Source organism: Xenopus tropicalis, chromosome 8, assembly GCF_000004195.4.
Source record: "Xenopus tropicalis strain Nigerian chromosome 8, UCB_Xtro_10.0, whole genome shotgun sequence".
NCBI classification, from domain to species: domain Eukaryota; kingdom Metazoa; phylum Chordata; class Amphibia; order Anura; family Pipidae; genus Xenopus; species Xenopus tropicalis.
The window spans coordinates 1,424,974-1,449,970 of NC_030684.2; the positions used below are offsets into that span (position 1 = coordinate 1,424,974).

At 54.1% G+C, this 24,997-nt stretch overlaps 2 protein-coding genes across 5 annotated transcripts in view; one reads left to right on the forward strand and one right to left on the reverse strand.

Annotated features, from left to right (window-relative positions):
* Nucleotides 1-24,997, forward strand: part of syn1 (synapsin I) — a 58,542-nt gene that overhangs the window by 6,207 nt on the left and 27,338 nt on the right. For all 4 annotated transcript variants that reach the window (XM_031890228.1, XM_031890230.1, XM_031890229.1 and 1 more), the window contains 4 exon segments: nucleotides 1,740-1,797; nucleotides 7,757-7,848; nucleotides 8,456-8,612; nucleotides 17,684-17,773. In XM_031890228.1, coding sequence (XP_031746088.1) covers nucleotides 1,740-1,797; nucleotides 7,757-7,848; nucleotides 8,456-8,612; nucleotides 17,684-17,773 — 397 coding nt within the window.
* Nucleotides 18,045-23,377, reverse strand: timp-1 (tissue inhibitor of metalloproteinase-1). The gene is given in 6 exon segments (NM_001113857.1): nucleotides 18,045-18,392; nucleotides 19,783-19,904; nucleotides 20,728-20,845; nucleotides 20,931-21,013; nucleotides 22,020-22,137; nucleotides 23,349-23,377. Coding segments are annotated over 5 exon segments (651 nt in total). The 5' UTR covers nucleotides 22,129-22,137; nucleotides 23,349-23,377; the 3' UTR covers nucleotides 18,045-18,173.

Consider the following 24,997-nt stretch of genomic DNA (forward strand, 5'->3'; position numbering starts at 1 on the left):
AGAGGCAGAGGGTTGCGGCAGGTGAATTGCCCCCCAGGGAGCTCCTCCACTCACAGCAACGCTGCAATTACCAAGAGGCAGTGATGCAACACGAGTAGCACCAGTCTCCCAGCAGCGCCCCCCCCCCCCAGTATTATTATTATTATTATTATTATTATTATTATTATCTCTCCTTTATTTACAATAAGTGGCACCAGTTTGTCACAATATCCGAGCTTTTGTGGAAAAAAATGGGTAGCGCTCACCGCTGGGGGGATTATGGGTAGCACTCACCGCTGGGGGGATTATGGGTAGCACTCACCGCTGGGGGGATTATGGGTAGCACTCACCGCTGGGGGGATTATGGGTAGCACTCACCGCTGGGGGATTATGGGTAGCACTCACCGCTGGGGGATTATGGTAGCACTCACCGCTGGGGGGATTATGGGTAGCACTCACCGCTGGGGATTATGGGTAGCACTCACCGCTGGGGGATTTATGGGTAGCACTCACCGCTGGGGGTTATGGGTAGCACTCACCGCTGGGGGATTATGGGTAGCACTCACCGCTGGGGGATTATGGGTAGCACTCACCGCTGGGGGATTATGGGTAGCACTCACCGCTGGGGGATTATGGGTAGCACTCACCGCTGGGGGGATTAGGTAGCACTCACCGCTGGGGGGATTATGGGTAGCACTCACCGCTGGGGGGATTACGGGTTAGTGCTCACCGCTGGGGGATTATGGGTAGCGCTCACCGCTGGGGGGATTATGGGTAGCACTCACCGCTGGGGGGATTATGGGTAGCCTCACCGCTGGGGGTTGGGGATTACTGGGGGTTGTAGCACTCACCGCTGGGGGATTATGGTAGCACTCCCGCTGGGGGTTACGGGTAGTGCTCACCGCTGGGGGGATTATGGGTAGCGCTCACCGCTGGGGGATTACGGGTAGCACTCACCGCTGGGGGGATTATGGGTAGCACTCACCGCTGGGGGGGATTATGGGTAGCGCTCACCGCTGGGGGATTATGGGTAGCACTCACCGCTGGGGGGATTACGGGTAGCACTCACCGCTGGGGGGATTATGGGTAGCACTCACCGCTGGGGGGATTATGGTAGCACTCACCGCTGGGGGGATTACGGGTAGCACTCACCGCTGGGGGGATTATGGGTAGCACTCACCGCTGGGGGGATTATGGGTAGCGCTCACCGCTGGGGGATTATGGTAGCACTCACCGCTGGGGGGATTATGGGGTAGCACTCACCGCTGGGGGGATTATGGGTAGCACTCACCGCTGGGGGGGATTTATGGGTAGCACTCACCGCTGGGGGATTATGGGTAGCGCTCACCGCTGGGGGATTATGGTAGCACTCACCGCTGGGGATTATGGGTAGCACTCACGCTGGGGGGATTATGGGTAGCGCTCACCGCTGGGGGATTATGGGTAGCACTCACCGCTGGGGGATTATGGGTAGCACTCACCGCTGGGGGGGATTATGGGTAGCACTCACCGCTGGGGGGGATTATGGGTAGCACTCACTGCTGGGGGATTATGGGTAGCACTCACCGCTGGGGGGGATTATGGGTAGGCACTCACCGCTGGGGGGATTATGGGTAGCACTCACCGCTGGGGGGGATTATGGGTAGCACTCACCGCTGGGGGGATTATGGGTAGCACTCACCGCTGGGGGGATTATGGGTAGCACCCATTAGGCTGCACTGATTCATCTTTTTTTTACCCATTGTTTTGTGCACCCGCAGGGGGAAACTATTTAAGGGGAGGAGAATCAATGGAGAATATGATATCAAAGTGGAACAGGTAATAATAATCTCTCTGTATAGCGCTCTGCTCCCCCTCTGTATAGCGCTCTGCTCTCTCTCTGTATAGCGCTCTGCTCCCCCTCTGTATAGCGCTCTGCTGTCCCTCTGTATAGCGCTCTGCTCTCTCTCTGTATAGCGCTCTGCTCTCCCTCTGTATAGCGCTCTACTCTCCCTCTGTATAGCGCTCTGCTCTCCCTCTGTATAGCGCTCTGCTCCCCCTCTGTATAGCGCTCTGCTCTCTCTCTGTATAGCGCTCTGCTCTCCCTCTGTATAGCGCTCTGCTCTCCCTCTGTATAGCGCTCTGCTCTCCCTCTGTATAGCGCTCTGCTCTCCCTCTGTTATAGCGCTCTGCTCTCCCTCTGTATAGCGCTCTGCTCTCCCTCTGTATAGCGCTCTGCTCTCCCTCTGTATAGCGCTCTGCTCTCCCTCTGTATAGCGCTCTGCTCTCCCTCTGTATAGCGCTCTGCTCTCTCTCTGTATAGCGCTCTGCTCTCCCTCTGTATAGCGCTCTGCTGTCCCTCTGTATAGCGCTCTGCTCTCTCTCTGTATAGCGCTCTGCTCTCCCTCTGTATAGCGCTCTGCTCTCCCTCTGTATAGCGCTCTGCTCTCCCTCTGTATAGCGCTCTGCTCTCCCTCTGTATAGCGCTCTGCTCTCCCTCTGTATAGCGCTCTGCTCTCTCTCTGTATAGCGCTCTGCTCTCTCTCTGTATAGCGCTCTGCTCCCCCTCTGTATAGCGCTCTGCTCTCCCTCTGTATAGCGCTCTGCTCTCCCTCTGTATAGCGCTCTGCTCTCCCTCTGTATAGCGCTCTGCTCTCCCTCTGTATAGCGCTCTGCTCTCCCTCTGTATAGCGCTCTGCTCTCCCTCTGTATAGCGCTCTGCTCTCCCTCTGTATAGCGCTCTGCTCTCCCTCTGTATAGCGCTCTGCTCTCCCTCTGTATAGCGCTCTGCTCTCCCTCTGTATAGCGCTCTGCCTCTCTCTCTGTATAGCGCTCTGCTCTCTCTCTGTATAGCGCTCTGCTCTCCCTCTGTATAGCGCTCTGCTCTCCCTCTGTATAGCGCTCTGCTCTCCCTCTGTATAGCGCTCTGCTCTCCCTCTGTATAGCGCTCTGCTCTCCCTCTGTATAGCGCTCTGCTCTCCCTCTGTATAGCGCTCTGCTCTCTCTCTGTATAGCGCTCTGCTCTCCCTCTGTATAGCGCTCTGCTCTCCCTCTGTATAGCGCTCTGCTCTCCCTCTGTATAGCGCTCTGCTCTCCCTCTGTATAGCGCTCTGCTCTCCCTCTGTATAGCGCTCTGGCTCTCCTCTGTATAGCGCTCTGCTCTCCCTCTGTATAGCGCTCTGCTCTCCCTCTGTATAGCGCTCTGCTCTCCCTCTGTATAGCGCTCTGCTCTCCCTCTGTATAGCGCTCTGCTCTCCCTCTGTATAGCGCCTCTGCTCTCCCTCTGTATAGCGCTCTGCTCTCCCTCTGTATAGCGCTCTGCTCTCCCTCTGTATAGCGCTCTGCCCTCTGTATAGCGCCTCTGTCTCCCTCTGATAGCGCTCTGCTCTCCCTCTGTTAGCGCTCTGCTTCCTCTGATAGCGTCTGCCTCTCTCTGTATAGCGCTCTGCTCTCTCTCTGTATAGCGCTCTGCTCTCCCTCTGTATAGCGCTCTGCTCTCCCTCTGTATAGCGCTCTGCTCCCCCTCTGTATAGCGCTCTGCTCTCCCTCTGTATTAGCGCTCTGCTCCCCCTCTGTATAGCGCTCTGCTCTCTCTCTGTATAGCGCTTCTGCTCTCCCTCTGTTATAGCGCTCTCTCTCCCTCTGTATAGCGCTCTGCTCTCCCTCTGTATAGCGCTCTGCTCTCTCTCTGTATAGCGCTCTGCTCTCCCTCTGTATAGCGCTCTGCTCTCTCTCTGTATAGCGCTCTGCTCTCCCTCTGTATAGCGCTCTGCTCTCCCTCTGTATAGCGCTCTGCTCTCCTCTGTATAGCGCTCTGCTCTCCCTCTGTTATAGCGCTTCTGCTCTCTTCTGTATAGCGCTCTGCTCTCTCTCTGTATAGCGCTCTGCTCTCTCTCTGTATAGCGCTCTGCTCTCCCTCTGTTATAGCGCTCTGCTCTCCCTCTGTATAGCGCTCTGCTCTCTCTCTGTATAGCGCTCTGCTCTCTCTCTGTATAGCGCTCTGCTCTCCCTCTGTATAGCGCTCTGCTCTCTCTCTGTATAGCGCTCTGCTCTCTCTCTGTATAGCGCTCTGCTCTCTCTCTGTATAGCGCTCTGCTCTCCCTCTGTATAGCGCTCTGCTCTCTCTCTGTATAGCGCTCTGCTGTCCCTCTGTATAGCGCTCTGCTCTCCCTCTGTATAGCGCTCTGCTCCCCCTCTGTATAGCGCTCTGCTCTCCCTCTGTATAGCGCTCTGCTCTCCCTCTGTATAGCGCTCTGCTCTCCCTCTGTATAGCGCTCTGCTCTCCCTCTGTATAGCGCTCTGCTCCCCCTCTGTATAGCGCTCTGCTCCCCCTCTGTATAGCGCTCTGCTCTCCCTCTGTATAGCGCTCTGCTCCCCCTCTGTATAGCGCTCTGCTCTCTCTCTGTATAGCGCTCTGCTCTCCCTCTGTATAGCGCTCTGCTCTCCCTCTGTATAGCGCTCTGCTCTCCCTCTGTATAGCGCTCTGCTCTCCCTCTGTATAGCGCTCTGCTCCCCCTCTGTATAGCGCTCTGCTCTCCCTCTGTATAGCGCTCTGCTCTCCCTCTGTATAGCGCTCTGCTCCCCCTCTGTATAGCGCTCTGCTCTCCCTCTGTATAGCGCTCTGCTCTCCCTCTGTATAGCGCTCTGCTCTCCCTCTGTATAGCGCTCTGCTCTCCCTCTGTATAGCGCTCTGCTCCCCCTCTGTATAGCGCTCTGCTCTCCCTCTGTATAGCGCTCTGCTGTCCCTCTGTATAGCGCTCTGCTCTCCCTCTGTATAGCGCTCTGCTCTCTCTCTGTATAGCGCTCTGCTCTCCCTCTGTATAGCGCTCTGCTCTCCCTCTGTATAGCGCTCTGCTGTCCCTCTGTATAGCGCTCTGCTGTCCCTCTGTATAGCGCTCTGCTCTCTCTCTGTATAGCGCTCTGCTCTCTCTCTGTATAGCGCTCTGCTCCCCCTCTGTATAGCGCTCTGCTCTCCCTCTGTATAGCGCTCTGCTCTCCCTCTGTATAGCGCTCTGCTCTCCCTCTGTATAGCGCTCTGCTCTCTCTCTGTATAGCGCTCTGCTCTCTCTCTGTATAGCGCTCTGCTCTCTCTCTGTATAGCGCTCTGCTCTCTCTCTGTATAGCGCTCTGCTCTCTCTCTGTATAGCGCTCTGCTCTCCCTCTGTATAGCGCTCTGCTCTCCCTCTGTATAGCGCTCTGCTGTCCCTCTGTATAGCGCTCTGCTGTCCCTCTGTATAGCGCTCTGCTCTCTCTCTGTATAGCGCTCTGCTGTCCCTCTGTATAGCGCTCTGCTCTCTCTCTGTATAGCGCTCTGCTCTCTCTCTGTATAGCGCTCTGCTCTCCCTCTGTATAGCGCTCTGCTCTCCCTCTGTATAGCGCTCTGCTGTCCCTCTGTATAGCGCTCTGCTGTCCTCTGTATAGCGCTCTGCTCTCTCTCTGTATAGCGCTCTGCTCTCCCTCTGTATAGCGCTCTGCTCCCCCTCTGTATAGCGCTCTGCTGTCCCTCTGTATAGCGCTCTGCTCTCTCTCTGTATAGCGCTCTGCTCCCCCTCTGTATAGCGCTCTGCTCTCCCTCTGTATAGCGCTCTGCTCTCTCTCTGTATAGCGCTCTGCTCTCTCTCTGTATAGCGCTCTGCTCTCTCTCTGTATAGCGCTCTGCTCTCTCTCTGTATAGCGGTCTGCTCTCCCTCTGTATAGCGCTCTGCTCTCCCTCTGTATAGCGCTCTGCTGTCCTCTGTATAGCGCTCTGCTGTCCCTCTGTATAGCGCTCTGCTCTCTCTCTGTATAGCGCTCTGCTGTCCCTCTGTATAGCGCTCTGCTCTCTCTCTGTATAGCGCTCTGCTCTCCCTCTGTATAGCGCTCTGCTGTCCCTCTGTATAGCGCTCTGCTCTCTCTCTGTATAGCGCTCTGCTCTCCCTCTGTATAGCGCTCTGCTCTCCCTCTGTATAGCGCTCTGCTCTCCCTCTGTATAGCGCTCTGCTCTCCCTCTGTATAGCGCTCTGCTCCCCCTCTGTATAGCGCTCTGCTCTCTCTCTGTATAGCGCTCTGCTCTCTCTCTGTTATAGCGCTCTGCTCTCCCTCTGTATAGCGCTCTGCTCTCCCTCTGTATAGCGCTCTGCTCTCCCTCTGTATAGCGCTCTGCTCTCCCTCTGTATAGCGCTCTGCTCTCCCTCTGTATAGCGCTCTGCTCTCCCTCTGTATAGCGCTCTGCTCTCTCTCTGTATAGCGCTCTGCTCTCCCTCTGTATAGCGCTCTGCTCTCTCTCTGTATAGCGCTCTGCTCTCTCTCTGTATAGCGCTCTGCTCTCTCTCTGTATAGCGCTCTGCTCTCCCTCTGTATAGCGCTCTGCTCTCCCTCTGTATAGCGCTCTGCTCTCTCTCTGTATAGCGCTCTGCTCTCTCTCTATAGCGCTCTGCTCTCTCTCTGTATAGCGCTCTGCTCTCCCTCTGTATAGCGCTCTGCTCTCCCTCTGTATAGCGCTCTGCTCTCTCTCTGTATAGCGCTCTGCTCTCCCTCTGTATAGCGCTCTGCTCTCCCTCTGTATAGCGCTCTGCTCTCCCTCTGTATAGCGCTCTGCTGTCCCTCTGTATAGCGCTCTGCTGTCCCTCTGTATAGCGCTCTGCTGTCCCTCTGTATAGCGCTCTGCTCTCCCTCTGTATAGCGCTCTGCTGTCCCTCTGTATAGCGCTCTGCTGTCCCTCTGTATAGCGCTCTGCTCTCTCTCTGTATAGCGCTCTGCTCTCCCTCTGTATAGCGCTCTGCTCTCCCTCTGTATAGCGCTCTGCTGTCCCTCTGTATAGCGCTCTGCTCTCCCTCTGTATAGCGCTCTGCTCTCCCTCTGTATAGCGCTCTGCTCTCCTCTGTATAGCGCTCTGCTCTCCCTCTGTATAGCGCTCTGCTCTCTCTCTGTATAGCGCTCTGCTCTCCCTCTGTATAGCGCTCTGCTCTCCCTCTGTATAGCGCTCTGCTCTCCCTCTGTATAGCGCTCTGCTCTCCCTCTGTATAGCGCTCTGCTGTCCCTCTGTATAGCGCTCTGCTGTCCCTCTGTATAGCGCTCTGCTGTCCCTCTGTATAGCGCTCTGCTCCCCCTCTGTATAGCGCTCTGCTCCCCCTCTGTATAGCGCTCTGCTCTCCCTCTGTATAGCGCTCTGCTGTCCCTCTGTATAGCGCTCTGCTGTCCCTCTGTATAGCGCTCTGCTGTCCCTCTGTATAGCGCTCTGCTCTCTCTCTGTATAGCGCTCTGCTCTCCCTCTGTATAGCGCTCTGCTCTCCCTCTGTATAGCGCTCTGCTGTCCCTCTGTATAGCGCTCTGCTCTCTCTCTGTATAGCGCTCTGCTCTCTCTCTGTATAGCGCTCTGCTCTCCCTCTGTATAGCGCTCTGCTCTCCCTCTGTATAGCGCTCTGCTCTCTCTCTGTATAGCGCTCTGCTCTCCCTCTGTATAGCGCTCTGCTCTCCCTCTGTATAGCGCTCTGCTCTCTCTCTGTATAGCGCTCTGCTCTCTCTCTGTATAGCGCTCTGCTCCCCCTCTGTATAGCGCTCTGCTCTCCCTCTGTATAGCGCTCTGCTCTCCCTCTGTATAGCGCTCTACTCTCTGTGTCCCGCGTATGGGGCTCCGTTCCCCGCGTATGGGGCCCCGCCCCCGCGTATGAGGCCCCGCCCCCGTGTATGGGGCCCCGCCTCTGTGTATGAGGCTCCGTCCCCGCGTATGAGGCCCCGCCCCCGCGTATGAGGCTCCGCCCCTGAGTATAGGGCTCTGCTGTTGGTCCAATGTTCTATATAAGGTTCTGGTTCTTTGCAGGCGGAGTTCTGTGACCTGAATCTGGTTGCGCACAGTAATGGCGGCTTCTCTGTCGACCTGGAGGTTATGAGGAATGGGGTGAAGGTTGTGAGGTGAGTAAATGGGGTACAGGGTCGGGGTTTCTCTTGGGGGTGGGGTAACCGGGGGGGGGCAGCTCATTGGTTCATTATATAGAGCCAAACCCATCAGTTAAGGGTTAAGTAGAACTGGGCCACCCATACAGACCCATACTGGTACCAGCTGGGGAAGGGGGCGGTGCTTGGTATTGTTGGATCCTCCCAGAACCCAAGGCCTTCAGGCCGGGCCCCCCGGGTTCTGTTTAGGGAGGTCCATAGAGAAATTCCCTTCCCCTTTACTCTGGTTCCGTGGGCATCCTGGGTAATTGGCCATTAATCCGGCACTGGGAAGTCCCAGCACAACTGGGGAGTGAGGGGAGTGTTGCTTAGTAACACAGTAATGGGGGGTTCCTATTGGACTGTTAGTTGGTCAGGGAGCGCTGGGAGTTGTAGTTGAACCCCTCTAGGGGGCTGCCAGCTGTCATGGGTTAATCTGATCCAGGCCCAAATGCCACCTGAAGTGCCAGTTACCCCCTATTCCCCCCTTCCTAAAGGGGCACCCAGCCCTTCCTTGGCCCAATCTACTGTGTCTGCCAGCACAAGGCATTCTGGGAAAGTAACAGCCCTTCCTTTCCTCTGATAGGTCACTCAAGCCGGACTTTGTGCTGATTCGCCAGCACGCCTTCAGCATGGCACGAAATGGCGACTTCCGCAGCCTGGTGATTGGCCTGCAGTACGCGGGGGTGCCCAGCCTCAACTCCCTGCACTCCGTCTATAACTTCTGTGATAAACCTTGGGTGGTGAGTACGGGCATCATGCCAACCTGTCCTAAATGCCCAGCGTGGGTATAATAGTGCCCAGAATGCCCAGCGTGGGTATAATAGTGCCCAGAATGCCCAGCGTGGGTATAATAGTGCCCAGAATGCCCAGCGTGGGTAAAATAGTGCCCAGAATGCCCGGCGTGGGTATAATAGTGCCCAGAATACCCGGCGTGGGTATAATAGTGCCCAGAATGCCCAGCGTGGGTATAATAGTGCCCAGAATGCCCAGCGTGGGTATAATAGTGCCCAGAATGCCCAGCGTGGGTATAATAGTGCCCAGAATGCCCAGCGTGGGTAAAATAGTGCCCAGAATGCCCGGCGTGGGTATAATAGTGCCCAGAATGCCCGGCGTAGGTATAATAGTGCCCGGAATGCCCAGCACGTGACTGTAGGGGGGGCTAGAGGGTCCCCTGCTCAGTCTCACACACCTGACACCCCGGTCAGACTAGCGGCACAGCACCCCAAAGACCAACCAACACCCACAAACTCATACACAACTTGCTGCCCCCACTCTCATACTTCTTACACTGGGGATGAGAGATGCCAAGCACACTGGTAGAGAAAGGGTTAATGTAAGGAACTGACACACACACTCTCCTTACCAGCAGTCACAGGGTTAATCAGCACACAGCATACAGAGGGTTAAGGCACACAGTTACACACTGGGGGGGGGGGGGGGGTTCCGAGCCGAGTCCTACTAGTCCTGGGGGCAAGGGGAACCCCGGGATAAACCTCCAATAGAAATTGGTCCCCCACAGAATATCAGCGCATAGTCACAAGAGCTGACTCTTTATCCCAGTTTGCAGGGGATCAGGTAACGGGACACTCCCCCTCCCTCAGGAATGCAAGGGGTGGGGCCATTAGCAGGACACTGTGTGAGTTTTATGGCCTCCTGTGTATGGACCGAGTGTGTGGGGCCGAGTGTGTGGGGCCGAGTGTGTGGGGCCGAGTGTGTGGGGCCGAGTGTGTGGGGCCGAGTGTGTGGGACTGAGTGTATGGGACTGAGTGTATGGGACTGAGTGTATGGGACTGAGTGTGTGGGACTGAGTGTATGGGACTGAGTGTGTGGGACTGAGTGTATGGGACTGAGTGTATGGGACTGAGTGTATGGGACTGAGTGTATGGGACTGAGTGTATGGGACTGAGTGTATGGGACTGAGTGTGTGGGACTGAGTGTGTGGGACTGAGTGTGTGGGACTGAGTGTATGGGACTGAGTGTATGGGACTGAGTGTATGGGACTGAGTGTGTGGGACTGAGTGTATGGGACTGAGTGTGTGGGACTGAGTGTATGGGACTGAGTGTATGGGACTGAGTGTATGGGACTGAGTGTGTGGGACTGAGTGTATGGGACTGAGTGTGTGGGACTGAGTGTATGGGACTGAGTGTATGGGACTGAGTGTATGGGACTGGGCCAATGATACCAATGCCCATAACTCCTTGTGGGAACTTAATAGAAAGATGAAATTAGATTCATCAATTCTAAATGACCCCCCCGGTCCCATACAGACTAAACATCCCTACTGTGTGACCTGCCCCTGCCCAGATACTCCTATCTGACAAACCGAGAACCCAAATCCAGTGATGTTTGGACCCGTATGAAAGGCTATAGTAAATGACACATATACTCAGGATTAGAGTTGGGCATTCACTCCCCCACATGGCATGACTCTTATCAGACAGGGATTAGAGTTGGGCATTCCCTCCCCCACATGGCATGACTCTTATCAGACAGGGATTAGAGTTGGGCATTCCTTCCCCCACATGGCATGGCCCTTATCAGCCAGGGATTAGAGTTGGGCATTCCCTCCCCCACATGGCATGACTCTTATCAGACAGGGATTAGAGTTGGGCATTCCCTCCCCCACATGGCATGGCCCTTATCAGCCAGGGATTAGAGTTGGGCATTCCCTCCCCCACATGGCATGACTCTTATCAGACAGGGATTAGAGTTGGGCATTCCTTCCCCCACATGGCATGGCCCTTATCAGCCAGGGATTAGAGTAGGGCTTTCACTCCCCCACGTGGCATGGCCCTTATCAGCCAGGGATTAGAGTAGGGCTTTCACTCCCCCACGTGGCATGGCCCTTATCAGCCAGGGATTAGAGTAGGGCTTTCACTCCCCCACATGGCATGGCCCTTATCAGCCAGGGATTACAGTTGGGCATTCACTCCCCCACATGGCATGGCTCTTATCAGCCAGGGATTAGAGTTGGGCATTCCCTCCCCCACATGGCATGGCTCTTATCAGACGGGGATTAGAGTTGGGCATTCCCTCCCCCACATGGCATGGCCCTTATCAGCCGGGGATTAGAGTTGGGCATTCCCTCCCCCACATGGCATGGCTCTTATCAGCCGGGGATTAGAGTTGGGCATTCCCTCCCCCACATGGCATGGCTCTTATCAGCCAGGGTTTAGAGTTGGGCATTCCCTCCCCCACATGGCATGGCTCTTATCAGCCAGGGATTAGAGTTGGGTATTCCCTCCCCCACATGGCATGGCTCTTATCAGCCAGAGATTAGAGTTGGGCATTCATTCCCCCACATGGAATGGCCCTTATCAGCCAGGGATTAGAGTTGGGCATTCACTCCCCCACATGGCATGACTCTTATCAGACAGGGATTAGAGTTGGGCATTCCCTCCCCCACATGGCATGTCTTATATCAGCCAGGGATTAGAGTTGGGCATTCATTCCCCCACATGGAATGGCCCTCATCAGCCAGGGATTAGAGTTGGGCATTCACTCCCCCACATGGCATGACTCTTATCAGACAGGGATTAGAGTTGGGCATTCCCTCCCCCACATGGCATGGCCCTTATCAGCCAGGGATTAGAGTTGGGCATTCCTTTCCCCACATGGCATGGCCCTTATCAGCCAGGGATTAGAGTTGGGCATTCCCTCCCCCACATGGCATGGCTCTTATCAGCCAGGGATTAGAGTTGGGCATTCACTCCCCCACATGGAATGGCCCTTATCAGCCAGGGATTAGAGTTGGGCATTTACTCCCCCACATGGCATGGCTCTTATCAGACAGGGATTAGAGTTGGGTATTCCCTCCCCCACATGGCATGGCTCTTATCAGACAGGGTTTAGAGTTGGGCATTCATTCCCCCACATGGAATGGCCCTTATCAGCCAGGGATTAGAGTTGGGCATTCACTCCCCCACATGGCATGACTCTTATCAGACAGGGATTAGAGTTGGGCATTCCCTCCCCCACATGGCATGTCTTATATCAGCCAGGGATTAGAGTTGGGCATTCATTCCCCCACATGGAATGGCCCTCATCAGCCAGGGATTAGAGTTGGGCATTCACTCCCCCACATGGCATGACTCTTATCAGACAGGGATTAGAGTTGGGCATTCCCTCCCCCACATGGCATGGCCCTTATCAGCCAGGGATTAGAGTTGGGCATTCCTTCCCCCACATGGCATGGCCCTTATCAGCCAGGGATTAGAGTTGGGCATTCCCTCCCCCACATGGCATGGCTCTTATCAGCCAGGGATTAGAGTTGGGCATTCACTCCCCCACATGGAATGGCCCTTATCAGCCAGGGATTAGAGTTGGGCATTCACTCCCCCACATGCCATAGCCCTTATCAGCCAGGGATTAGAGTTGGGCATTCACTCCCCCACATGGCATGGCTCTTATCAGCTGGGGATTAGAGTTGGGCATTCACTCCCCCACATGCCATAGCCCTTATCAGCCAGGGATTAGAGTTGGGCATTCACTCCCCCACATGGCATGGCTCTTATCAGCCAGGGATTAGAGTTGGGCATTCACTCCCCCACATGGCATGGCTCTTATCAGCCGGGGATTAGAGTTGGGCATTCCCTCCCCCACATGGCATGGCTCTTATCAGCCGGGGATTAGAGTTGGGCATTCACTACCCACATGGCATGGCCCTTATCAGCCAGGGATTAGAGTTGGGCATTCACTCCCCCACATGGCATGGCTCTTATCAGCCGGGGATTAGAGTTGGGCATTCACTACCCACATGGCATGGCCCTTATCAGACGGGGATTAGAGTTGGGCATTCCCTCACCCACATGGCATGGCTCTTATCAGCCAGGGATTAGAGTTGGGCATTCACTCCCCCACATGGAATGGCCCTTATCTGCCAGGGATTAGAGTTGGGCATTCACTCCTCCACATGGCATGGCTCTTATCAGCCAGGGATTAGAGTTGGGCATTCACTCCCCCACATGGCATGGCTCTTATCAGCCAGGGATTAGAGTTGGGCATTCCCTCCCCCACATGGCATGGCTCTTATCAGCTGGGGATTAGAGTTGGGCATTCACTCCCCCACATGCCATAGCCCTTATCAGCCAGGGATTAGAGTTGGGCATTCACTCCCCCACATGGCATGGCTCTTATCAGCCAGGGATTAGAGTTGGGCATTCCCTCCCCCACATGGCATGGCTCTTATCAGCCGGGGATTAGAGTTGGGCATTCACTCCCCCACATGGCATGGCCCTTATCAGCCAGGGATTAGAGTTGGGCATTCCCTCCCCCACATGGCATGGCTCTTATCAGCCGGGGATTAGAGTTGGGCATTCACTCCCCCACATGCCATAGCCCTTATCAGCCAGGGATTAGAGTTGGGCATTCACTCCCCCACATGGCATGGCTCTTATCAGCCAGGGATTAGAGTTTGGCATTCCCTCCCCCACATGGCATGGCTCTTATCAGCCGGGGATTAGAGATGGGCATTCACTCCCCCACATGGCATGGCCCTTATCAGCCGGGGATTAGAGTTGGGCATTCACTCCCCCACATGGCATGGCTCTTATCAGACAGGGATTAGAGTTGGGCATTCCCTCCCCCACATGGCATGGCCCTTATCAGCCAGGGATTAGAGTTGGGCATTCCTTCCCCCACATGGCATGGCCCTTATCAGCCAGGGATTAGAGTTGGGCATTCCCTCCCCCACATGGCATGGCTCTTATCAGCCAGGGATTAGAGTTGGGCATTCACTCCCCCACATGGAATGGCCCTTATCAGCCAGGGATTAGAGTTGGGCATTTACTCCCCCACATGACATGGCTCTTATCAGACAGGGATTAGAGTTGGGCATTCCCTCCCCCACATGGCATGGCTCTTATCAGCCAGGGATTAGAGTTGGGCATTCACTCCCCCACATGGCATGGCCCTTATCAGCCAGGGATTAGAGTTGGGCATTCACTCCCCCACATGGCATGGCTCTTATCAGCCGGGGATTAGAGTTGGGCATTCACTCCCCCACATGGCATGGCTCTTATGAGACAGGGATTAGAGTTGGGCTTTCACTCCCCCACATTGCATGGCTCTTATCAGACGGGGATTAGAGTTGGGCATTCCGTCCCCCACATGGCATGGCTCTTATCAGCCAGGGATTAGAGTTGGGCATTCCCTCCCCCACATGGCATGTCTTATATCAGCCGGGGATTAGAGTTGGGCATTCACTCCCCCACATGGCATGGCTCTTATCAGACAGGGATTAGAGTTGGGCATTCCCTCCCCCACATGGCATGGCTCTTATCAGCCGGGGATTAGAGTTGGGCATTCACTCCCCCACATGGAATGGCCCTTATTAGCCAGGGATTAGAGTTGGGCATTCACTCCCCCACATGGCATGGCCCTTATTAGCCAGGGATTAGAGTTGGGCATTCACTCCCCCACATGGCATGGCTCTTATCAGCCAGGGATTAGAGTTGGGCATTCCCTCCCCCACATGGCATGGCTCTTATCAGCCGGGGATTAGAGTTGGGCATTCACTCCCCCACATGGCATGGCCCTTATCAGCTGGGGATTAGAGTTGGGCATTCACTCCCCCACATGGCATGGCTCTTATCAGACAGGGATTAGAGTTGGGCATTCCCTCCCCCACATGGCATGGCTCTTATCAGCCAGGGATTAGAGTTGGGCATTCACTCCCCCATATAGCATGGCCCTTATCAGCCAGGGATTAGAGTTGGGCATTCACTCCCCCACATGGCATGACTCTTATCAGCCGGGGATTAGAGTTGGGCATTCCCTCCCCCACATAGCATGGCTCTTATCAGCCAGGGATTAGAGTTGGGCATTCCCTCCCCCACATGGCATGGCCCTTATCAGACAGGGATTAGAGTTGGGCTTTCACTCCCCCACATGGCATGGCTCTTATCAGTCGAGGATTAGAGTTGGGCATTCCCTCCCCCACATGGCATGGCCCTTATCAGCCGGGGATTAGAGTTGGGCATTCCAGGTTGTGAGGCCTTTACACATGGCTGGTTCCAGACCCAGTGACCAGAGGCCTGTTATATATCTCTTTCTGGCACATTTCTGGAAGATTTTGGGATACCTTGGCCTGCTTGATTAACCCTTACAGGCCTATATCATGACACCCAGCGTGGGTATAATAGTGCCCAGAATGCCCAGCGTGGGTATAATAGTGCCCAGAACACCCAGCGTGGGTACAATATTGCCCAGAATGCCCAGCATGGGTATAATAGTGCCCAGAATGCCCAGCGTGGGTATAATAATAGTGCCCAGAATGCCCAGCATGGGTATAATAGTGCCCAGAATGCCCAGCGTGGGTATAATAGTGCCCAGAATGCCCAGCGTGGTTATAATAGTGCCCAGAATGCCCAGCGTGGTTATAATAGTGCCCAGAACACCCAGCGTGGTTATAATTGTGCCCAGAACACCCAGCGTGGTTATAATAGTGCCCAGAACACCCAGCGTGGGTATAATATTGCCCAGAACACCTAGCGTGGGTATAATAGTGCCCAGAATGCCCAGCGTGGGTATAATAGTTCCCAGAACACCCAGCGTTGGTATAATAGTGCCCAAAACACCCAGCGGGAGTATAATAGTACCCAGAACACCCAGCGTGGGTATAATAGTGCCCAGAACACCCAGCGTGGATATAATATTGCCCAGAATTCCCAGCGTGGGTATAATAGTGCCCAGAACACCCAGCGTGGGTATAATATTGTCCAGAATGCCCAGCGTGGGTATAATAGTGCCCAGAAATCCCAGCGTGGGTATAATAATAGTGCCCAGAATGCCCAGCATGGGTAGTGCCCAGAATGCCCAGCGTCGGTATAATAATAGTGCCCAGAATGCCCAGCATGGGTAGTGGCCAGATTGCCCAGCGTTGGTATAATAGTGCCCAGTATGCCCAGCATGGGTATAATAGTGCCCAGAATGCCCAGCATGGGTATAATAGTGCCCAGAACACCCAGCATGGGTATAATAGTGCCCAGAATGCCCAGCGTGGGTATAATAGTGCCCAGAATGCCCAGCATAGGTTGTCCCCAGAATGCCCAGCGTGGGTAGTGCCCAGAATGCCCAGCATGGGTATAATAGTGCCTAGAATGCCCAGCGTGGGTAAAAGTGCCCAGAAAGCCCAGCGTGGGTATAATAGTGCCCAGAAATCCCAGCGTGGGTATAATAGTGCCCAGAAATCCCAGCGTGGGTATAATAGTGCCCAGAATGCCCAGCGTGGGTATAATAGTGCCCAGAAAGCCCAGCGTGGGTATAATAGTGCCCAGAATGCCCAGCGTGGGTATAATAGTGCCCAGAACACCCAGCATGGGTATAATAGTGCCCAGAACGCCCAGCGTGGGTATAATAGTGCCCAGAATGCCCAGCGTGGGTATAATAGTGCCCAGAAAGCCCAGCGTGGGTATAATAGTGCCCAGAATGCCCAGCGTGGGTATAATAGTGCTCAGAATGCCCAGCGTGGGTATAATAGTGCCCAGAATGCCCAGCGTGGGTATAATAGTGCCCAGAACACCCAGCGTGGGTATAATAATGCCCAAAATGCCCAGCGTGGGTATAATAGTGCCCAGAATGCCCAGTGTGGGTATAATAGTGCCCAGAATGCCCAGCATGGGTATAATAGTGCCCAGAATGCCCAGCGTGGGTATAATAGTGCCCAGAATGCCCAGCGTGGGTAGTGCCCAGAATGCCCGGCATGGGTATAATAGTGCCCAGAATGCCCAGCGTGGGTATGATAGTGCCCAGAATGCCCAGCGTGGGTATAATAGTGCCCAAAATGCCCAGCGTGGGTATAATAGTGCCCAGAATGCCCAGCGTGGGTATAATAGTGCCCAGAATGCCCAGCGTGGGTATAATAGTGCCCAGAATACCCAGCGTCTGTATAATAGTGCCCAGAATTCCCAATGTGGGTATAATAGTGCCCAGAATGCCCAGCGTCTTTATAATAGTGCCCAGAATTCCCAGCGTGGGTATAATTGTGCCCAGAATACCCAGCGTGGGTATAATAGTGCCCAGAATGCCCAGCGTGGGTATAATTGTGCCCAGAATACCCAGCGTGGGTATAATAGTGCCCAGAATGCCCAGCGTGGGTGTAATAGTGCCCAGAACCTTTGGTACTGATCCATTTCTGTATTGGGAGGGGGGGAGGGAGGGATCCTGGGTACTGATCCATTTCTGTATGGGGGAGGGGGGGAGGGATCCTGGGTACTGATCCATTTCTGTATGGGGGAGGGAGGGGGGAGGGATCCCGGGTACTGATCCATTTCTGTATGGGGGAGGGGGGAGGGATCCTGGGTACTGATCCATTTCTGTATGGGGGAGGGGGGGAGGGATCCTGGGTACTGATCCATTTCTGTATGGGGGAGGGGGGAGGGATCCTGGGTACTGATCCATTTCTGTATGGGGGAGGGGGGGAGGGATCCCGGGTACTGATCCGTTTCTGTATGGGGGAGGGGGGGAGGGATCCTGGGTACTGATCCATTTCTGTATGGGGGAGGGGGGAGGGATCCTGGGTACTGATCCATTTCTGTATGGGGGGGGGGGAGGGATCCCGGGTACTGATCCATTTCTGTATGGGGGAGGGGGGGAGGGATCCCGGGTACTGATCCATTTCTGTATGGGGGAGGGGGGGAGGGATCCCGGGTACTGATCCGTTTCTGTATGGGGGAGGGGGGGGGGGGATCCCGGGTACTGATCCGTTTCTGTATGGGGGAGGGGGGGGGGGGGATCCCGGGTACTGATCCATTTCTGTATGGGGGAGGGGGCAGTTATCCCGAGTTCTGATCCGTTTCCTTCTCTTTCCAGTTCTCCCAGTTGGTGCGGTTACACAGGAAGTTGGGGCCGGACGACTTCCCTCTCATAGAACAGACTTATTACCCCAACCATAAGGAGATGGTGAGTCACGGGGCGGCGGCGGCTGGGAGTCATTTCCCTGGGAATTAGCTGCCTGTGCTGTGACCTGAGTAGCCCTCTGGGTAGCCCCGCCCCCCTGGGTAGCCCCGCCCCCATACTCTCTATGCCATGGAATGTGCCCTCAAATCCCCTGCTGGGCAGCACACATGGGGCACGGGGAGCACTCAGGTAGATGGGGGGAGGCTTTGGGGGTACCCAGTATTCGGGACCCCCGTGTGTATAGAGTAAGGATATGCAGATGCTGGAGACATTGTACAAAAACCATAAAAAGACATTTATTTCCCCCGGTACAAAGGGGACGTGCACTCAAATGTACAAACCAACTCCTCCCCCTTAAAGTGGCCCCTCCCATTATCCCCCACGAAGCACCCCCCCCCCCAGGTTATTCTGCTGCGGAACCCGACGCTGCCGCCTTATTCCGGGCAGCGATGGCGCTGGGTTTCTGGGACTCCCACGAGCACAAACCGCTGCCCTGGTCCACACACGCCATGTACTTGGACTGGGACCCATTCAGGGGCTCCATCCAGTTCACCAGTACGTCGGTCCAAAGGCACTGGTTGTCGGACTCCAGGGAGCAGGTACCACTGTAGCAGGGCACAATCTGTAGGGGGGGGAAAGAAATGCCCAGTTACTATCAGCCAATAGAAATCCTCCCCTAGCGACCCACTCTAATGGGGGCAATAGGGATCTCATAGCTACTGCAGTACCAGTCCTGGGCACTAGGGGGAGCAGGTACCACTGTAGCAGGGCACAATCTGTAGGGGGGGGAAAGAAATGCCCAGTTACTATCAGCCAATGGAAATCCTCCCCTAGTGACCCACTCTAATGGGGGCAATAGGGATCTCATGGCTACTGCAGTACCAGTCCTGGGCACTAGGGGGAGCAGGTACCACTGTAGCAGGGCACAATCTGTAGGGGGGGGAAAGAAATGCCCAGTTACTATCAGCCAATGGAAATCCTCCCCTAGTGACCCACTCTAATGGGGGCAATAGGGATCTCATGGCTACTGCAGTACCAGTCCTGGGCACTAGGGGGGGGCAGGTACCGCTGTAGCAGGGCACAATCTGTAGGGGGAGGAGAGAAGTGCCCAGTTACTATCAGCCAATGGAAATCCTCCCCTAGTGACCCACTCTAATGGGGGCAATAGGGATCTCATAGCTACTGCAGTACCAGTCCTGGGCACTAGGGGGAGCAGGTACCACTGTAGCAGGGCACAATCTGTAGGGGGGGGGAGAGAAATGCCCAGTTACTATCAGCCAATGGAAATCCTCCCCTAGTGACCCACTCTAATGGGGGCAATAGGGATCTCATAGCTACTGCAGTACCAGTCCTGGGCACTAGGGGGGGCAGGTACCACTGTAGCAGGGCACAATCTGTAGGGGGGGGGAGAGAAATGCCCAGTTACTATCAGCCAATGGAAATCCTCCCCTAGTGACCCACTCTAATGGGGGCAATAGGGATCTCATAGCTACTGCAGTACCAGTCCTGGGCACTAGGGGGGGCAGGTACCACTGTAGCAGGGCACAATCTGTAGGGGGGGGAGAGAAGTGCCCAATTACTATCGGCCAATAGAAATCCTCCCCCAGCGACCCACTCTAATGGGGGCAATAGGGATCTCATAGCTACTGCAGTACCAGTCCTGGGCACTAGGGGGGGGCAGGTACCACTGTAGCAGGGCCCAATCTGTAGGGGGAGGAGAGAAGGGCCCAGTTATTATCGGCCAATAGAAATCCTCCCCTAGTGACCCACTCTAATGGGGGCAATAGGGATCTCATGGCTACTGCAGTACCAGTCCTGGGCACTAGGGGGAGCAGCTATATAGGTCAGCAAACAGAATGGGAAACTGCATGGCAAGACACAGGGGGGTTATGGGGGGAGGCTCACCCCTATTGGAGGGCACAATATAATATGGGCTGGTCAGTGAATAAAGAGAGGGTCCGGGTGGGGGCAAGACAGGATTGGGAGGGGTAACTTGCCCCACGGCTACTCACACTGCAGGAACAGGACTTGGGATAGACCTCCTGGAAGCCCTTCCTCTGGGCGACCGATAGTGAGGCCCAAGGAACGATGAAGTTGCACTGGTCGATTTGCAGGTTACCGTTCATCACGTGCCCTGGGCAGGGGCAATAAAGAGATTGGCATCAGGGGGCGTGTTGGTAGAGAGGCGGGGTTGATACTTGAGGGGGGCAGGGGATTGATACCAACCCCAGCAGGGCACATGGGGCATTCTCTTCACTGCAGCTGCCAATCACCCACTAACTGTTCCCCCTTCTGCCCCATCCTCTTCCTCCCTGTGCCACAGCCCTTACAGCATGGTGCTTGGGTGTTAGAGAGCGGGGCAGAGCTCTTACCTGTGATGAGGAACACCTACCCCCCCATCCCCTTCTGCTGCCCCATTCCCTTCCTCCCTGTGCCACAGCCCTTACAGCATAGTGCTTGGGTGTTAGAGAGCGGGGCAGAGCTCTTACCTGTGATGAGGAACACCTATCCCCCCCATCCCCTTCTGCTGCCCCATTCCCTTCCTCCCTGTGCCACAGCCCTTACAGCATAGTGCTTGGGTGTTAGAGAGCGGGGCAGAGCTCTCACCTGTGATGAGGAACACCTACCCCCCGTCCCCTTCTACTGCCCCATTCCCTTCCTCCCTGTGCCACAGCCCTCACAGTATAGTGCTTGGGTGTTAGAGAGCGGGGCAGAGCTCTTACCTGTGATGAGGAACCCCTATCCCCCCATCCCCTTCTGCTGCCCCATTCCCTTCCTCCCTGTGCCACAGCCCTCACAGTATAGTGCTTGGGTGTTAGAGAGCGGGGCAGAGCTCTCACCTGTGATGAGGAACCCCTATCCCCCCATCCCCTTCTGCTGCCCCATTCCCTTCCTCCCTGTGCCACAGCCCTCACAGTATAGTGCTTGGGTGTTAGAGAGCGGGGCAGAGCTCTCACCTGTGATGAGGAAGGCCTGGCTCTTGTTGGACATTTTGTGCTCGTAGCCGCACAGACTCTCCATTGCCGGGGTGCTCAGGAACTGGATGTCGTCCATTCCGTCGGGGGCCTTGAAGATCTATAGAAAAGGGGAAAGTGTTAGTGGGGGGGTGCAGGGGCAGCAGTAACAGGGAAGTGGGGGGGGGGGGGGGGGGGGCACTTACCTTAGTAGTTTTGACCTCATACGTCACTCTGCCCGGTTCTTCCGCCTTCTGCTGGGTTTTGCCGATGAATCTCGCCCGGATAACTGCGCAGAGACAGGGGGGTGAGCGGGACGAGCCAATGGAGAATCATCTTTGTACATAGCCCCGCCCAGCTCAGAGACGTTTATTATAAGACGGGAATTCCTGGTGCGTTTCCCTAATCTATAAATAACTGCCCGGCTTCCTGTTGTTGCCCAATGTGAAACTGGCACAGACGGTGCGAGAGAGCCGCCCGGGGGTAGTTACTGGGTATTGGGGCAGAATAGAGGCACTAGTGCCACGTGTGCCTGACTTACTGGCCGGGGGGCTACCAGGGGGAATCCTGTGCCCAAACCAGTTTGCACGTGGGGGTGAGAATGAACTCGGCACAGTGATGTGAGTGCACTCTCGCCCAGCCCGGGGGCTCACACGTAGCTGTCACATTCTGTCTGTCTCTCAGCACCCACACACTGAGCAGTCACCCCCTCCCCCCCTTGTAGCCCACCTACTACCTGAGCCTGGGGGTCTCCCTGCACTTGCTGCCATACCCCTATTATCATTCTCCCCCCCCCCCTGTGAATAATGTTGTTTTTAAAGGGCAAGTATAACCGAACAGTCACATTAACACATATAACTGGAATATAAAGTTCCATCTAGTTGCTTCTGGTCCTGTCCCATAGCAACAGTGCATACGTTCTGCCCCAGTTCAGAAATATATGTTTGGGGCTGTGGCACACTGGGCACTTTCAGGGCCCCCAAATCCTCCCCCCGTAGCCTTGCATTGATATCAGCTTGTGCCCTGCTTGCAGACTTTTTACCCCCCGCAGGGGCAGGAAATTGCTGATTACGACATTTTTAAGCCACAGTCATGTGACTCCTGGGTTCCGGCAATTTAGGGTTTAGTTGCCCCCACCCCATGAGCTGGAAATCACTCAGTAACCATCAGTTGCCCCACTGCCCCTATTATACCATTAGTTAGAATGGGAGCCCATACGGAAAGTAGGGGGTGCTGTGAGCCCTTTCTCCACATACCCCCCCCCCCAAAACAAACATTTGTATGAGAACACTCACCAAAATCTGCGTTGCAGTATGCAGACTGGGGGTGCCTTTGTCCACAGCTGCACCCCCACACCCCCTGGCTGAGGCACCCCAGAACCAGCAGAACCACAAGGCCCAACATGATATCAAACTGCAGGAGGAAAGAGAGGAGTTAGAGGTGTGGGGGGTAAACAGGCAGCAGCAGGGGGAGAGGGGCAGAATGAGTAGGGAGGGAGGGGTGAGATGGCGCTGTATTTGGCTTCCCCGCCCCCCCAGCTAGGGAGTCAGGCTGTCTGCAGAGGGGGGCAATGAGAGCTATTTTAGCTGTTAAGGGGTACAAGCAGGTGTGTTCTAAGGAAGCAGGGAGGGGATAGATTGTTAGCTCTTGGTGCAAGTAAGGGAGCAGGGAGGGGATAGATTGTTAGCTCTTGGTGCATGTAAGGGAGCAGGGAGGGGATAGATTGTTAGCTCTTGGTGCAAGTAAGGGAGCAGGCAGGGTAGATTGTTAGCTCTTGGTGCAAGTAAGGGAGCAGGGAGGGGATAGATTGTTAGCTCTTGGTGCAAGTAAGGGAGCAGGGAGGGTAGATTGTTAGCTCTTAGTGCAAGTAAGGGAGCAGGGAGGGTAGATTGTTAGCTCTTAGTGCAAGTAAGGGAGCAGGGAGGGTAGATTGTTAGCTCTTAGTGCAAGTAAGGGAGCAGGGAGGGTAGATTGTTAGCTCTTAGTGCAAGTAAGGGAGCAGGGAGGGTAGATTGTTAGCTCTTAGTGCAAGTAAGGGAGCAGGGAGGGTAGATTGCTAGCTCTTAGTGCAAGTAAGGGAGCAGGGAGGGTAGATTGCTAGCTCTTAGTACAAGTAAGGGAGCAGGGAGGGTAGATTGCTAGCTCTTAGTGCAAGTAAGGGAGCAGGGAGGGTAGATTGTTAGCTCTTAGTGCAAGTAAGGGAGCAGGGAGGGTAGATTGTTAGCTCTTAGTGCAAGTAAGGGAGCAGGGAGGGTAGATTGTTAGCTCTTAGTGCAAGTAAGGGAGCAGGGAGGGTAGATTGCTAGCTCTTAGTGCAAGTAAGGGAGCAGGGAGGGTAGATTGTTAGCTCTTAGTGCAAGTAAGGGAGCAGGCAGGGTAGATTGTTAGCTCTTAGTGCAAGTAAGGGAGCAGGGAGGGTAGATTGCTAGCTCTTAGTGCAAGTAAGGGAGCAGGCAGGGTAGATTGTTAGCTCTTAGTGCAAGTAAGGGAGCAGGCAGGGTAGATTGTTAGCTCTTAGTGCAAGTAAGGGAGCAGGCAGGGTAGATTGCTAGCTCTTAGTGCAAGTAAGGGAGCAGGCAGGGTAGATTGCTAGCTTTTGGCGCAAGTTGAAAGCATCTGCGTACCTGATGGCAGGGCAGTCAGTCCGTCTGTGTCTCTCACAAGTACATCATTGTCTGTGCGGCTCTGGAATTTAAAGCTCCTCGCAGCCCCTCCCTGCCGTGATGTGATTGGCTCAGGGCCCAGGGTCTGTCTTTATTACTCAGAGATTTCAAAACATGAAGAAAGGGAAGTGGCTGGGAATTATAATGAGATTTGCCATCGGGGAAACCATTAACCGTGACGCAACTCGACTGCCATTTATCCCCAATCTCCCCATTTCTGTCATTCTCTATTTATTTATGTTCCCATCTTGCCATTTATATCCCCCCTTTCCATTTATATCCCCCCTTTCCATTTATATCCCCCCTTTCCATTTATATTCCCCAGTTTCCCATCTATATTCCCTTCTTCCATTATATTCCCGTTTCCCATTTATATGCCCTGTTTCCCATTTATATGCCCTGTTTCCCATTTATATGCCCTGTTTCCCATTTATATGCCCTTGTTTCCCATTTATATGCCCGTTTCCCATTTATATGCCCTTGTTTCCCATTTATATGCCCTTGTTTCCCATTTATATGCCCTGTTTCCCATTTATATGCCCTGTTTCCCATTTATATGCCCCTGTTTCCCATTTATATGCCCTTGTTTCCCATTTATATGCCCGTTTCCTATTTATATGCCCTTGTTTCCCATTTATATGCCCCTGTTTCCCATTTATATGCCCCTTTTCCCCATTTATATGCCCCTGTTTCCCATTTATATGCCCTTGTTTCCCATTTATATGCCCTTGTTTCCCATTTATATGCCCCTGTTTCCCATTTATATGCCCCTTTTCCCCATTTATATGCCCCTGTTTCCCATTTATATGCCCTTGTTTCCCATTTATATGCCCTTGTTTCCCATTTATATGCCCCTGTTTCCCATTTATATGCCCCTTTTCCCCATTTATATGCCCCTGTTTCCCATTTATATGCCCTTGTTTCCCATTTATATGCCCTTGTTTCCCATTTATATGCCCCTGTTTCCCATTTATATTCCCCAGTTTCCCATCTATATTCCCTTCTTCTCATTTATATTCCCTTCTTCCATTATATTCCCGTTTCCAATTTATATGCCCCTGTTTCCCAATTATATTTCCTTGTTTCCCATTTATATGCCCCTGATTTCCATTTATATGCCCCTGTTTCCCATTTATATTCCCCAGTTTCCCATTTATATTTTCCCATCTATATTCCCTTCTTCTCATTTATATTCCCTTCTTCCATTATATTCCCGTTTCCCATTCATATGCCCCTGTTTCCCAATTATATTTCCTTGTTTCCCATTTATATGCCCCTTTTCCCCATTGATATGCCCCTGTTTCCCAATTATATTTCCTTGTTTCCCATTTATATGCCCCCTTTCCCCATTTATATGCCCCTGTTTCCCAATTATATTTCCTTGTTTCCCATTTATATGCCCCTTTTCCCCATTTATATGCCCCTGTTTCCCAATTATATTTCCTTGTTTCCCATTTATATGCCCCTTTTCCCCATTTATATGCCCCTGTTTCCCAATTATATTTCCTTGTTTCCCATTTATATGCCCCTTTTCCCCATTTATATGCCCCTGTTTCCCAATTATATCCCCTTGTTTCCCATTTATATGCCCCTGTTTCCCAATTATATCC